Raw genomic sequence first — 14,383 nt, 5'->3', positions numbered from 1 at the left:
AAAAAAAAAAAAAAAAAAAAAAAAAAAGTGACAGTAGAAATCCTTGTAGGGACCTCCCTGGAGGCCCAGTGGTAAAGACTTCCCCTTCCAGTTCAGGGGGTGTGGGTTCGATCCCTGGTCAGGGAGCTAAGATCCCACATGCCTCACGGCCAAAAAACCAAAACACGAAATGGAAGCAATATTGTGACAAGTTCAGTGAAGACTGTAAATGGGTCTTGTTTAGACACACCGAAGAAAGCCTTCAAAGAAAGCTGTAAGCTGTGCACGAAGCTGCTTGTGACGACAACATCCATGTTCCGCTGTGTCCTCCAGGGACAGGCGAGCACTGCAGGAGTGGAGGGTGCTGGCCCAGGAGGATGCAGAGGAGGAGGGAGGGGGTCAGCCACCTCCCGACCCCACGGAGGAACCTGGTACGTCTGCGGGGGACAGCCCGTTCAGCCCCGAGGGGTGGCACGGCTGCCAGCGTCCAGGGTGAAGGAGGCTGCCTGCTCTGCAAAGCCTGACCGCTCACCGGCCTCTGCCACTCAGCCAGCAGCGACCTCCCCTTAGAAAGCAGGCCACCAGTGGGCCTCCCAGCACCTCACGCTGGCCCGGGCTCGTCCTCCCTGTTCCCCGGCCTCCACCAGCCACCCCTCTGCAGCCCCGGTGCCCACTCCCGGCCTCCCGGGAGCTTCCCTGTGGCACTCGGACCCCAGCCGCCCCCCCACAGCTGCCCCGCACTCCTCCTGCGTGGGCTTCAGGCCGGCTGGCCACGTGGAGGGAGCGTTACTGCCCCTTGCCCTCCTCTGGGGGAGCTGTGCTCGTGCCCTCCTGGGGACTCCCCTGACCTCCTTGTTCCCAGGTCCGGTGAGAGGCTGTCTGTCCTCACCCGGAGGGCCGTCCCGAGGCCTGTCCGGTCCTCTCTGTGCTCGAGCTCCCCGAGGCGGCTCTGTCCTGGTGGCCAGGCCTCTCCTCGCTCTGCTCCCGCTCTGATCACGGCAGCCCCTCACCCCTGCTCATGAGCCCGGCATAACGAAGTCACCCCGACCCCACCCTCGCCAGGGCCCGGAGCCTCCCTGCTGTCCCTCCTCTCTGCCCGGTGCCTTTGCACGCCGCTTCCTCTGCCCTTACCTGCTGGGCCCCCGTCTGTGTGTCTTCAGAGCAGGGGTGGGACATGAACGTCTGCCTCGACCTGCACGGGCTCCTGGGCTCCAGACACCCGCTGTCTGGACTATGCAGGCGCCCCCGTCCCACCAGACCCCTAGGCAGCCCGGCCCTGGCTTCTGGGGCCAGCCACACGCGACCATGCTGGCCTCCTGTCCTTCTGCCTGGTCCCCAGCCGCTCCTGCTTCCTGGGTGCTGATCAGGGGTGGACAGAAGGGGCTCACGATGGCGGGCTCAGGGCTCCCAGGCTGGACTCGGTCCCCAGTCCAGGCCACACGCCACATGACCCGCAGCGGAAGGGCGATTTCCCCTCTGCCCAGGCCCCCTCAGCCTCTTCATGGCAGCGAGGGCACCTCCTCTCCCCCCAGACCACAGAGAGGATTGTTAAGATGACCCCCAGAGACCACGGAGCCCCGGGGCAGCTGGAGCTCTGGGCAGACTGGTGCACCTTCTCCCCCCTCCCGCCTCCAGGGTGGTATTTAAGCATCATTATGACCATGGTGGCTGTCGGATGGGGAGCCGCTGCAGGTCACTCGGGCTTAAATACGCGTAACATATGATAAAACGTGCCGTCTTGACCGTCATTAAATGTACAGTTCAGAGGCATTTAGGACATTCCCACTGTGTAACCGTCACCACATCTGTCTCCAGAACTTTCTCATCTTCCCAAACGGAAACTCTGTCCCCGTTAAACACCAAGTCCTCGCCCCACTTCCCCCGGCCCCCAGCCACGCCCTCTACTTTCTGTCTCTGTATTTGGCTCCCGCGGGGACCTCCTGTGGGTGGAATCACACTGCATTGGTCCCTTTGTGTCTGGCTCATTTCACTGAGCGTAACGTCTTCAAGGTCCATCTGTGTCGTAGCCTGTGTCAAAATTTCCTTCCTTTTTAAGGCTGAATGATATTCCATCGTGTGGACGGGCACATTTTCTTCTCCGTCTGTCCATCCACAAATGCGAGAGTTGCTTCTGTCACGTGGCTGCAGTGCCCATGGGTGTGGCGTTGCCGGCGCGAACTGTCTTTTGTATGTGGGTCACTCCCGCTGGAAACGACTTCTGTGATACTGTGCAAGAAGCAGCTTATCCCGTTGTGTGTATTTTTGTATATTACAGAGAAAGGTGGTCACTACGTTTTACAGCGTGGAAATTGACAAATGTCTGTATAACCTGGAGTAGCACAACATCCCGTAAGTTAGATAGGAAATTTAGAAGCTCTGAAACTCACAGCAGGAAATTTTTACTTCATAAAACTTAAATATTTTATATGGCCTAAAATACTATAATTAAAGTCAAAAGATAGGGGGAAATATTTGTGACATATGTTTGTAACAAAAGATTAATATATAAAATATAAAGAAAAACCACAAGTAGATTTTTTAAATTAAAGAATGCAGTAGAGAAACGGGCAAAGTGTAGGACAGGCAGTTCACAGGTGAGGAAGCCCCAGTGGTGGTAAATTCAGAAAAGAAGCCCGGCTGCTCGGAGCTCCGGGTGTAAACACCCACCAGCACCGCTCGGGAAGTGGCCGGCAGAACAGAGGCCTCGGGCAGCAGGCTTCCGGCCACTGCTGCTGCCAGGGCGTCAGCTGCTTGGAAATGTCTGGTAAAGTTAAAAATACTGATTTCTTGGAAGACTTCTGGTGTCCCGCCTCACAGAAATAAAACAGTCGGATCACAGGCCTGTCGTACAAAGACGTGGGTTTGTGGATTTCAGCATCGTCTGCATGCCCACCGCATCCTCTGTCCCCCGGCCGCGCCAGGCCCTCCCGCGTTCCGGCTGCACCCGTGTGCTCTGTGTGGTCGCCCACGTCCTGCCCCCCGGAGCCTGAAAGCAGGAAGGGAAGGGAAGACTCCTCCCGCATGGGCAGGGGGCCTGAGCCTCCTGACTCATCACCCCCTTTTTAAAAAGCCTTGCATTTTCATTTTTCACGATGCTCTAAACCCGGCAGCTGTGCCAGTGGCCTCTGGATCCATTTTATTGGCCTGAAGAATATTCCTCGTCTGCTCGACACTCAACATATGAAACTCGGGGTCAAGGGACTTCCCTGGCTATCCAGCGGTTTAGACTCTGCACTTCCAGTGTAGGGGGCCCGGGTTCTATCCCTGGTCAGGGAACTAAGGTCCCACATGCTGCAGAGCACGGCCAAAAAGTAAAACAAAACAAAACAAAACAAAAAACTCGGGGTCAAACCACTCTCAGCCACTAACACGGCAACGTCCTCCTCGCCTGCTCCGTGGGGTGCAAGGCCGTCCCTCCTCTGTACTTTGTGACAACAGTAAAATATGGCTGGGGTTTCAGTCCAAATCCTATACTTTCAAAGGCTTTAAAGATAAATGTCTGACTTTAAGAAGTACACCTAGTGGCTTTAGCACTAGCTCTTTTCCCTGTGTTGGAACACAGTTGAGGAGAACCCTGGTTAATGGCAGCGTGTGCGCCGGCTCCCAGGCAGCCAGCAGACAGTTTCGGTTCTGCTGCGTCTGCAGCCTGGCAGCATCGGGGAGCAGAGCAGAGGAAAGGTCGGACGTGGTTTCTGCTCCCCTCCCCCGCCCATCCACCCCCCTCCCTCCTCCCTCCTCTCTCCCAGCCTTCCCTGGCGCTGGGTCCTTCTAAGAGTCAGACAGGTGCTGGGGTGGAGCTGACAACGCAGGCGGACAGGCCCCGCCCTGGTAACCCGCTTAGAGGTGACCGGGCAGATAAGCCCTGCCCTGATCCCCCTCGCCTCCCCAGGACCCGCACGCGCCCTGTCCCTACAGCAGCTGTGCTGCCCTGAGCCACAGACAGACATACAAGCACAGGTCTAAAGCTGCCTGAGGAGCGCAGGCTCGGTCTGGTTCTCAGACTTGTCCGTTCCGGGGCGGGGGCAGCAGCGGGCAGCGCTGGTCGAGGGCCCTGGTGTGTTTCCACTCACGTCCTTGTTACGTGGGCGCGGGGCCCCCGGTTTCTGGCGCTGAAGGCGGGATCGTACCAGGGCCCCGGGGCAGGACGAGGCTGCCACAGGATGGCTGGGGTGGGACGTGGCAGAGGTCACAGGTCCTCAGGAAGCCCCGGACACCTCAGCAGAGCAGTGAGGACATACCCCCAGCAGCAGGGTGTCGGGCACCCTCGGTAGCACGGGGCCTGGTGTGGAAGCCGAGGAGGTCAGGGTGCAGGAGGGCTCCAACCAGACATCCAGTTGTGGCCCGAGGAGGGAGGAGGGAAAAGGAAGGTTCTGGAAAGGCAGACTTAGTAGATAGAGAACCAGGGAAAGGGGAATCGGGCTGGAGACGGGGGGCCACTTTGAAGATGTGGGTGAGCAAATCCAGATGAGACACACCAGGTCCAGCTGACCAGAAATCCAGGTGTGACGTCCGCGGGCCCTAGAAATGAGGAATTCGCTAGCATTTGTAGCGCTATGTCAACATATTTTGTGTAATGCTGCAACCTACAAGTTTTAAGGAATTTGTTGTTTTCAAAATAAATTGAGGTGGCCTGTGAATTCTTACGGAGAGCTTCCAGAACCACGACAGAACTACCCTGTCTTCCTCTGCCCCTGGACGTGGCCCCTCCACCCAGTAAAACCCATGGCGGCTGCTGGGGAGAGCAGAGAAAGCATCCTGCAGGAAGCACTGGACGGTAGCCATCTGGAGCTCGCAGGGTCCCTGAGAGCATCGGAGCTTGCCTGGCCTTGGGCGCCGGGCATGGGGGTTGGGGGCTAGTTAGCGGGACGCACCTAAGCTCCAGCCGTGCCCACACGTGTGCAGGAGGCCCTCCTTCGCACTTGGAGTCACAGCGGTCTTTCTGTAGCAGAAAAGCCAGCACTGGGTTACTTCTTGCACGTTTTCAGTTGCTTTGTGTCAGTTTGTTGCCATTGATCCAAGCTGGTGAATCTGTCATTCAGGTTTTCCAACGGCGAGGCTTCTTCTGCTTTCCCACTTTATTAGTCAGGTGTGAGCCCTTGTGTGTTAGCTTGACGTAGTGATTTAACACAGGGCCGTACGAGAGGCGCGGGGCCCCTGCAGAGTGTTACCGTCTGTTGTGCTGGCGCCCCCCGGGCCGCTGAGGAGCCGTCCACCTGCCCCGTGGCCTGTGCTCTGCTCTCACCCTGCACCGCCGGCCAGCCGAGGCCAAGGGTTGGGGACCCCAGCGTGTGGGACACGAGTGTGCTGCACCCGAAGCCGCCTTGGTGTTAGCGGCTGTGTATTCCCGGATTCCTGAAACCCTCTCGCTGCCTTTCCAGGTGGCGTCCAAGATTCCCTTTGCCACTGACCTGATAGGTAATGAGAAAATACCGATGCATTCGCCTGGGAAACTGAAACAAAGCAAAGAGAAATCATTGCAAGCAAGTCAGGAAATGAGGTTGGTACCGGGTCTCGTTCCGTTCTGCTGGACGCGGCGCCCTCCGACCTCCCCCTGCAGATGCATCTCTTCCGCTCCCCCCACCTCAGCCCCGGCGTGCCCTGGGCCCCTCCTGCAGGTCCAGGTACACTCAGGGACAAAAAGCAGGAGAGCCGTGATGCCGCCACTTTTCAGCTCTCACTCCCGCGGTGTCCACTCGACCCCTAGATCACCGCCCTTCCCGCACCCCTGCCCCCGTGACAGCGGCTGCTTAGGGTCCTGGCGAGCCCTCGTCCTCCTGTGCTGACACTGCCCTGACGCCGGGCGCTGTGCCCTCGGCCCCCTGCTGACCCAGAGTCCGCACCAGGAATGACCGAGGGGGCTCCACGCTGCCCTCTCCGCCTTCCCGCCGCCCCCGTCTGCACCAGGCCCACTGCAGGGAGGCACCTCCATGGGCTCAGAGGCCAGAGCTGAAGTAAACCGGGGGGTTCGGGGTGGGGGGACCCGCCTGCCCCGGGCCCTGGCACTGCTCCCACCACGGGCACCAGCTCTGGTCTGAGGGCCTGGGGGAAGGTCATCATGCTGTGACCTGTGGACGGCAGAGGGCTCATTCCTCCTCCCTCACCCCTGGAAATCCGGGAAACGTCGCAGGTCTGCGCCTGGGGCTAACCCAGCCACGTGGGTTCGGATGTGCTCTCATGTCCTCCGGGGAACCTCCGTCGCCCCCGTGGGCCCTCAGCAAGCCACAGCAGACGACATCTACACGGACGCCCCTGCACCACGGACAGGATTTCCTGAGAGCTGGGCTCTGAGATGCTGGGCGGGCAGGCCCTTCACCCAGCGTCTGTCCTGCAGGGCTCAGGAGGCCGCTGTGCTGGTGGGGCGGGGTCTCGGGAGGCCCGGCCGGGGACCCACCAGGCTCTGCCGCCCTTCCCCACGGAGCGCCCGACATCCCGCGGGAGGGCTCTGGGCCATACTGAGCAGACGCGTCTAAACTCCTACTTGATGCCGTGCTCTGTTCCTTTCTTTGAGGGTTTGTTAAAGCTGTGTGTTTCCTGTGAAAACAAAGACACACCTTCTCCTTCGCGTGCAGAGCGCGCAGTGCCCTTGGTGTGCGACATCCTTCGTGCTGGTCTAGCGGCTGTGAGCGCGGGAGGGGCGGTAAGGCAGCCTGTCCGTCTGTGGGCTGGCGCCCAACCGGGGGCCGGCCGACCAGCCCCAGGACTGCTGTTTTGGCCAGAAGGAGAAAGGGAAAATTCTCCCTCGCTGTTCAGGTGGAATCCTCTCCTCGTTGCCCTTTGTTTCCCCAGTGCCTTCCGAGAGGAGAACTTAGAGGAAAAGCGGAAACAGCACAGCCAGCAACTGCAGGGACGAAGAAGCAGGTTCTGAGGGTCGGCACCTCTCGAGGAGGCGGGGAGGGCCACGCAGGACTTGGAAATTGTAAGTATTTGTCAGCTCGACTTGAAAATAAGATTTGATTAAAACTCGAAGAGATTTAAGAGAACCACCCAGCATCACGGGTGGTCAGAGGATAAGGAAACATTCCCGCAAGCGTGTGCCCCCAGGTGCTGGCACCACCGGACGGACCGGACCCGCGGCTGTGGTCCTCCCGACACGCCCACGTCTGTGTGGCAGGAAGGTTGCCACCAGCGTCAGTCCGTCCATCCGTCCATCCCACAGACGTACATAAGCACCTACTGCGTGTCTGGAGTGTCCGCCGTTATGAGAGTGATGCAGAGATGGAGGAGACACCTTCTTGCCCCGCCCAGCGCGTAGTCAGCCCACCCCCCCCACCCCGCCCTCCCCGCGAGCACCCAGGCCTCTGCGCATCCCCATCAGCTGCCCCGCTGCCCGCGGGCGCTCGCTCTCCCAGCCGCAGGAGCACCTGCCTGTCTTCCCAGCACCCAGGCCCCAGCTTGTGGGCCTGTTCCGAGCCGCGTGTCTCACCCCGGCGCGGTGGCCCGGAGCCCCTCTCCCGGGTCTGCTGCCCCAGGGCTAGCAGCATCGTCCCCACCGCCCGCCGAGGGCTCTGTCACCATTGTCCCCTCTCTTGGGGCCCACAGAGATGGGGGGGAAGGAACACAGGCAGGGGCTGGGGCACTTCGTAGAGACCCCACCCTGCTCAGACTCTGCCCCTCTTCTCAGACTCTTTTCCTTCCCGGCCCTGCCTTCAGAGGAACCTTTATTCTCTCCAAATCTATCATTGACAGGAGTAACCTCATTCTTGGACACCCCAAACCCTACCTCTTAGGGCTTCTGAACAGCTGTGTCTCATCGCACTGCTTCAGATTAGAGACTCAGAAGTCTGTTTGCTGTTGGGAACAACTCTGTGCTCACGGATTTCATAACCTATGAAATGAGCCGATTCCCTGAAAGACACCATCAGCCAAAACTCGACAGGAGGAGAAACAAACAATCTGAATAGACTGACACATATCAATGAAATTGAATCAATAATTAATAAGTTTTCCAGTGGGTTCACTGGTGCAGTCTACCAAGCATTTAAGGAAGAAATTGTGTCAACTCCCTTCCAGAGGCTAGAAGCAGAGGGAATACTTTGTAACTCACCCTATGAAGCCAGCATCGCCCCAGTACCAGAAGCAAGGGCATTACATGAAAGGAAAACTACAGACCAGTCTCTCTCATGAACAAAGATGCAAAAACCCTCACCAAAACACGAGCAAGTCAAATCCAACAACGCATAAAAAGAATAACGAACGACCAAGTGGAATGTACCCCAGACGTGCAAGGCTGGCTCAGCGTCTGAAAGCCAGTTCACATGGCGCGTCACACCCATGGGCTAAAGAAGAAAAATCATATGATTGTACCAGTAGCTGCAAAAAACAAAAGCATCTGACAAGATCTAACACCCATTCATGATAAAAACCCTCGGCAAACTGGGAATAGAGGGGAGCTTCCTCAACTTGTTAAAGGACATCCACAGAGACTCTACACTAACATCATACGTAACGGTGAGAAACTAGACGCTTTCCCCCAAGGTCAGTAACAAGGCAGGGGTGTCCCCTCTCACTGTTTCTCCTCAGCATCTTTGTTCTTAGGTGGCATGATTGTGTAGAAAATCCCAAAGAATTGACCCAAAAAATTCCTGGAACTAGTAAACAATTATAAGAAGGTTGCAGGATACAAGGTTAATATATAAAAGTCCATTGCTTACCATATACCAGCAATGAACAAGTGGAATTTGAAATTAAAAACACAATACCATTTATATTAGCACCCCAAAAATGGTGCTAGGTATAAATCTAACAAAATGTGTGCAAAATCTATATGAAGAAAACTACAAAACTCTGATGAAGGAAACTGAAGAAGAATAAATAAATGGAGAGATGGTCCATGTTCATGGATAGGAAGACTCAGTATTGTCAAGATGTCAGTTCTTCCCAACTTGATCCATAGATTCACCTTAATCCCAGTCAAAATCCCAGCAAGTTATTCGGTGGATATTGACCAACTGATTCTAAAGTTTATGTGGAGGCAAAAGACCCAGAAGAGCCAACACAATATTGAAGAAGAAGAACAAAGTCGGAGAACTGACACTACCCAACGTCGAGACTTTCTATAAAGTTATAGCAATCGAGACGGTGTGGCGTTGGTGAAATCGGAGGACTGACACTACCCAACGTCGAGACTTTCTATTAAGTTATAGCAATCAAGACAGTGTGGTGTTGGTGGAAGAAGAGACGAATAGATCAATGGCACAGAAGACAGAGCCCAGAAATGGACCCACACAAATACAGTCAACTGATTTTTTTTTTTTTTTTTTTTTTGCTTCTAATTTATATTATTTTCTTCTTACTTTGGGTTTAATTTGCTCTTCTTTTTCTAGTTTCCTAACATGGAAGTTTAGATCACTGATTTTATATCTTTTCTAATTTATGCATTTAGTGCTATAAATTTCCTTCTAAGAACTGTTTATACTACATCCTGAAAATTTAATAAGTTGTATTTTCATTTTCATTTAGTTAAAAATATTTTTAAATATCTTGAGATTTCTTCTTTGATGCATGTGTTATTTAGAAGTGTGTTGTTCAGTCTGCAAGCATTTTGGAATTCTTGAGCTATCTTTCTGTTACTAATTCTGTTTTTAATCCCATTGTTGTATGATCTCTATTTTAAATTTAAGATGTTTTTATGGCCCATAATATGGTCTGTCTTGGTGAATGTTCCATGTGGGCTTTGGGAAGAACATGTTAACTGCTGTTGGATGAAGTAGTGTATAGATGTCAGTTATATCCAGTTGATTGATGGTGTTGTTGAGTGTAACTGTGTCCTCATTTTCTGCTTGGTGGGTCTGTCCATTTCTGATAGAGGATTGCTGAAGCTTCCAACTGTAACTGTGAATTCATGTGTTTCACCTTGCTGTTCCATCAGGTTTTTCCTCACAAATATTGCTGTTCTATTGTTAGGCATGTACACACTAAGGATTGCTATGTCTTCTTGGAATATTGATCTCTATCATTATTTAATGCCCCTCTCTATTCTATCCTTAATAAATTTCCTTGCTCTGAAACCTGCTCTGTCTGAAAGTAATATAGATGCTCCAGATTTTTTTTTTTTTTTTTTTTTCGGTACGCGGGCCTCTCACTGTTGTGGCCTCTCCCGTTGCGGAGTACAGGCTCCGGACGCGCAGGCTCAACGGCCATGGCTCACGGGCCCAACCGCTCCGCGGCATGTGGGATCTTCCCACACCGGGGCACGAACCCGTGTCCCCTGCATCGGCAGGCGGACTCTCAACCACTGCGCCACCAGGGAAGCCCACAGTCAACTGATCTTTGACACATGAGCAAAGGGAACAAAACAGAGCAAAGAGAGTGTTTTCAACAGCTGGTGCTGGGCCACCCGGACATCCACATGCAGAAAAATGAATCTAGACACAGACCTTGTACCCTTCACAAATATTAACTAAAAGTGGATCACTCTTACCAGACTGTGTACATTGAATATGTACAGTTTTTTATATAAATTATACCTCAATAAAGCTGTAAAAACATGGGTCACAGACCTAAATGTAAAATGCAAAAATATAAAACTCCTAGAAGACAACATAGAAAACCTAGATGACCTTGAGTTGGTGACGCCTTTTTACATAGAACATCAAGGCGTGAAAGAAAAAAATGGTAAGTTGGACTTCATCAAAATTTAAAAATTCTGTTCTGTGCAGGACACTGTCAAGAATAAGACAGCCACAGACTTGGAGGAAATAGTTGCGAGAGACATATCTGATAAAGCACTGTTGTCCAAAATATGCAAAGAACTCTTAAAGACTCAACAATAAGAAAGCAAACAACCCTATTAAATGATGGGCCACAGACCTGAACCGACACCTTGCCGGAGAAGGTACATAGATGTTAAATATGCTTACGAAAAAGTGCTGAACAAAGCACTTCATTAGGAAATGCAATTTAAAGCAACAAGGAGCTAGCACTGCACACCTGTTAGAATGGCTGTGATGCAGACACGGACCACACCAGCTGCCCATGGACTGAGGAGCAGCAGGGACTCCCACTCGCCACCGTGGGAACACAGAGCAGTGCAGCCACCTTGGAGACAGCGTGACGGTTCCTTACAAATTAAGTATACTCTTATCATACAGTCCAGCAGTTGTGCTCCTTAGTATTTACCCACAGGAGTTGAACACTTATGTCCACACAGAAACCTGCACACAAATGTTTGTAGCAGCTTTATTCATAACTGCCAAAACTTGGAAACCACCAAGATGTCCTTCTGTAGGTGAACGGATTAATGAACTGTGGTCCATCCAGACACTGGAATATGATTCAGTGTACAAAATGAGCTAAGAGGCCATGAAAGACAGGGAAACACCTTAAATGCTTATTACAAAGTGAAAGAAGCCAATCTGAAAACGCGGCCTACGGTATGATTCCAACTCTATGACATTCTGGGAAAGGCAGAACTGTGGAGACAGTAAAGAGCCCAGTGGTTGCCAGGGGTTGGGGGAGGGAGGGATGAACAGGGGGAGCACAGAGGATGCTTAGGGCAGTGAGACTGCTCTGTATGATACCGTGAGGATGGATACGTGTCACCGTACATTTGTGCAAAGCCACGGAATGTACAACACTAGGAGTGGAACCCTAAGGCCAACTGTGGGCTTGGGTGGTGACGTGTCAGCCTGGGCTCAGGAGTTGTAGCAAATGTCCCCTCTGGCGGGGGGTGAAAACTACAGAAATAAAGTCCCGGGTGAAGTGTGGGTGCCCGAGAGCCACGCACACGGTTCACGAGACAGTCTCGACAGCGTTTGATGCACCACCGGTGGGAGAAGGTGGGCCCCTCGGCCAGGAGCTTGCATCAGGTTGGAAGGCCAGGATGTCTGCATCTGGTGAGAGGGCCAGCTGATGCCCGGCAGGCTCTCCCTCCAAGTGCACGTGCCCCCTTTTCTCGTGGGTTAGTCTCCAGTCTGCCCTGCGGCCCCACCAGACAACAGGAGAGGAGCAAAGTGATGCAGCTCCTCAGCACAAAGGAAAGGGAGAGGAGAGGCCAGCTCCTCCCATAATCATGAACAGAGCACGGGCCGCCCACCAGAGGCCACGTTTCCCAACACCCCTCGCAGCGTATGCGACGGCCTGTGATTACGGTCAGGCCAGCAGGACAGGAATAGACGTATACGTGTGTATGAACTTCCTGAGCTTGTCCTCCCCTCCCCCTGCTGGAATGCACAGGTGATGGTGGGAGCTGGGGCAGCCATCCCAGACCCTGAGGTTGAGAGTGTGGAGTGAGGGGCAGAGTAACGTCCCCACGCTGACAGCGGCCCTCAGATAAAGCGCCGCACCTGGTTCAGCCTCCCCATCTGGGCCTTTGTTCCAGCCGCTGAGCCTGTAACCTAACCATTCACAGGCCAGCTTGGTTCTGGAGGAAGAAAGCCACCTGCTGGTGTGACACGAGGGCCTCTGAGAGGGAGGCTGGCAGGAAGCGAGATGGCTGGTTCCACGGGCCCACAGACTCAGGACTGGAGAGGCTGAGGGTGGAAGGTCCGCAATGCCCTCAGCAGCCTACTCGGCTCCCCTGCCCACCCAGCAGGACGTGCGGGGGGTGGACTCTTAGAGGTTGAACAAGGAGGTCTGGGCCCGTGGGTCCTCCCGCGGAAGGAAGGCACCACGCGATGCCTCCCTGATTGTGAGTCCCACGAGGATCGGGCTGGGCGTCTGCTCCCCCCACTGAGAGCGGGAAGGGGCCCCTGAAGAAAACTGGCAGAGACACATGCCCTCAGAACCCTGGCTCGTGGGTCCCCCTGCCCCTATCCTGACTGACCAGCAGGGCCGCGACCCAGTGGGTACGGTGTTTCAGTGCCTACTCCTTGAGTGGGTGGGAGCCGGGACGCTGGGCGCTCGAGGGAGGGACCAAAACGGCCGACTGGAAACGTGCAGACGAATTGAAGTCCTCTGGGCAGTGATGGAAACCAGCTGTTACAAGAGTGGGCACTCAGGTATCTGAGAACTCGGAGTTAAGTGAAAAGTACAGCCAGAATCCCTAAAAATTAAAAAGCCTAAATCAACAGATGAGGTCGAGCAAATCCCCCAAGAAGTAGAACAAAGACCAAAGGAGGGATGGAGAGCAGAGACGAGTCAGATCCTAGGGTCGACCGGAGAGGCCTGACCTCCGAGATGCTCTGGAAACTCACGGGAAAACCCAGGGAGGTTCAGGAAGCAGGCTGGTTCCAGGCTGCCGGGCGGCCACGGGCCCAGACCATCCCAAACAGGCTCTGAGGTCCTGGAGGCCCCAGGGGGGGACAGGGCACGTGCAGAGGCTGGGCCAGGTGCCACGCAGGGACTCGGGGGACGTCCCTTCCCTTCCCTTCCCTCTGGAGCTGGAAGAGCAGGCGCGTCCTCCCAAGACAGGGAAGAGACCCCGGGGGAGGAGCCCGGCCCGAGGGTCTGCAGGGGCGCCAGGCTGCTTGGATGACCCCAGGACAGGACGGGCGTGGGAGCTACGTGGATGCTTTTAAAGGAGCAGTCAGCTCACAGAGAGTACACATCTCTGCCGGAAGGAAGCCGGAAGCAGTGGGCACTCAGTGGACGAGCAGCAGAGGTTCCCCTGGGCCGCACGACACAAGCTCCGGGTGTTAGTTTAATCCAAGATTGTGGTAGATCCACCTTAGGGGACGAGGCGGCGTAGGGGTCTCAGGGGGGCCTGGGCTGGAGGTGGGGGTCCAGGCTATGCCCCAGGGAGACAGAGCTGAGGGGGCGGCGAGGGGAGGGAGTGGAGCGTGGAGGACACGGCCCCCCGGGGGGTGGGGAGGCCCTGCGCAGACACACCTGCCCTCAGACTGGCGGGAGGGCCCGCTCCTTTTGCTCTGGCCACCTGGTCCCCTGCGTCCTCCATCTCACCGTCTTCTGGCCCAGCTGATGGATCGGGGTGAGCAGAGGGGGTGAGGCGTGCTGGGGGGGCTCCCCCTCGGGAGGGCGGCTCTGGGCCCAGGGGACAGGTCCCACCCGTCACCCGGCGCCATCCCCAGCCCCGTGGCCAGCCTAACCTGACCCCTTCCTTTCTCCCCCAGGCCAGGAGGCTGCAGGATGAAGTAATGAAACTAGAACTGAGGTTGACCTTGAACAGAAGCCATCAATGTACAGCTCTCATGGAAGCCTTTCGCTCGGCCCGACTTTGTTGCGGCCTCAGAATATATTTTTTAACACGAACTATTAAGAACCTGCAAACGTTTACAGATGCTAATGACAGAGTATCACTGGTACAGACTGAGCATCTTCTCACCTGGAAAACAGGCCGGCAGCTCGTTGCCTCCCCAGGGGTCGCCCCTGTGCGGGGCGTGAGGTTTACGGGTCCCCATCTGCGCTGCCTATTCTGAGCTGCAGGAGGTCTGAGCTGCATTAAGAGGAGAATACGGTGACGGCCGCGTGGCGTCCGTTTGCAGCCCGTCGGCTGGCAGAATGTGGT

At 55.1% G+C, this 14,383-nt stretch overlaps 1 protein-coding gene across 1 annotated transcript in view; it reads left to right on the top strand.

The window, feature by feature from the left end:
• The window catches only part of LRRC27 (leucine rich repeat containing 27), a gene marked incomplete at its 5' end in the record, with an annotated part of 28,660 nt that extends 14,526 nt beyond the window's left edge, over positions 1 to 14,134 (top strand). Inside the window, 6 exon segments of the mRNA XM_024762410.1 lie at positions 313 to 352; positions 354 to 410; positions 5,358 to 5,476; positions 6,766 to 6,895; positions 13,989 to 14,064; positions 14,067 to 14,134. Coding sequence (XP_024618178.1) covers positions 313 to 352; positions 354 to 410; positions 5,358 to 5,476; positions 6,766 to 6,895; positions 13,989 to 14,064; positions 14,067 to 14,134 — 490 coding nt within the window.
• Between the last annotated feature and the right edge of the window lie 249 nt (positions 14,135 to 14,383).

The sequence above is a fragment of the Neophocaena asiaeorientalis genome, unplaced genomic scaffold (genome assembly GCF_003031525.2).
Source record: "Neophocaena asiaeorientalis asiaeorientalis breed wild unplaced genomic scaffold, Neophocaena_asiaeorientalis_V1.1 scaffold356, whole genome shotgun sequence".
NCBI classification, from domain to species: domain Eukaryota; kingdom Metazoa; phylum Chordata; class Mammalia; order Artiodactyla; family Phocoenidae; genus Neophocaena; species Neophocaena asiaeorientalis.
The sequence above is the reverse complement of the archived record's forward strand: the minus strand, read 5'-3'. Positions and strand labels throughout refer to the sequence as shown.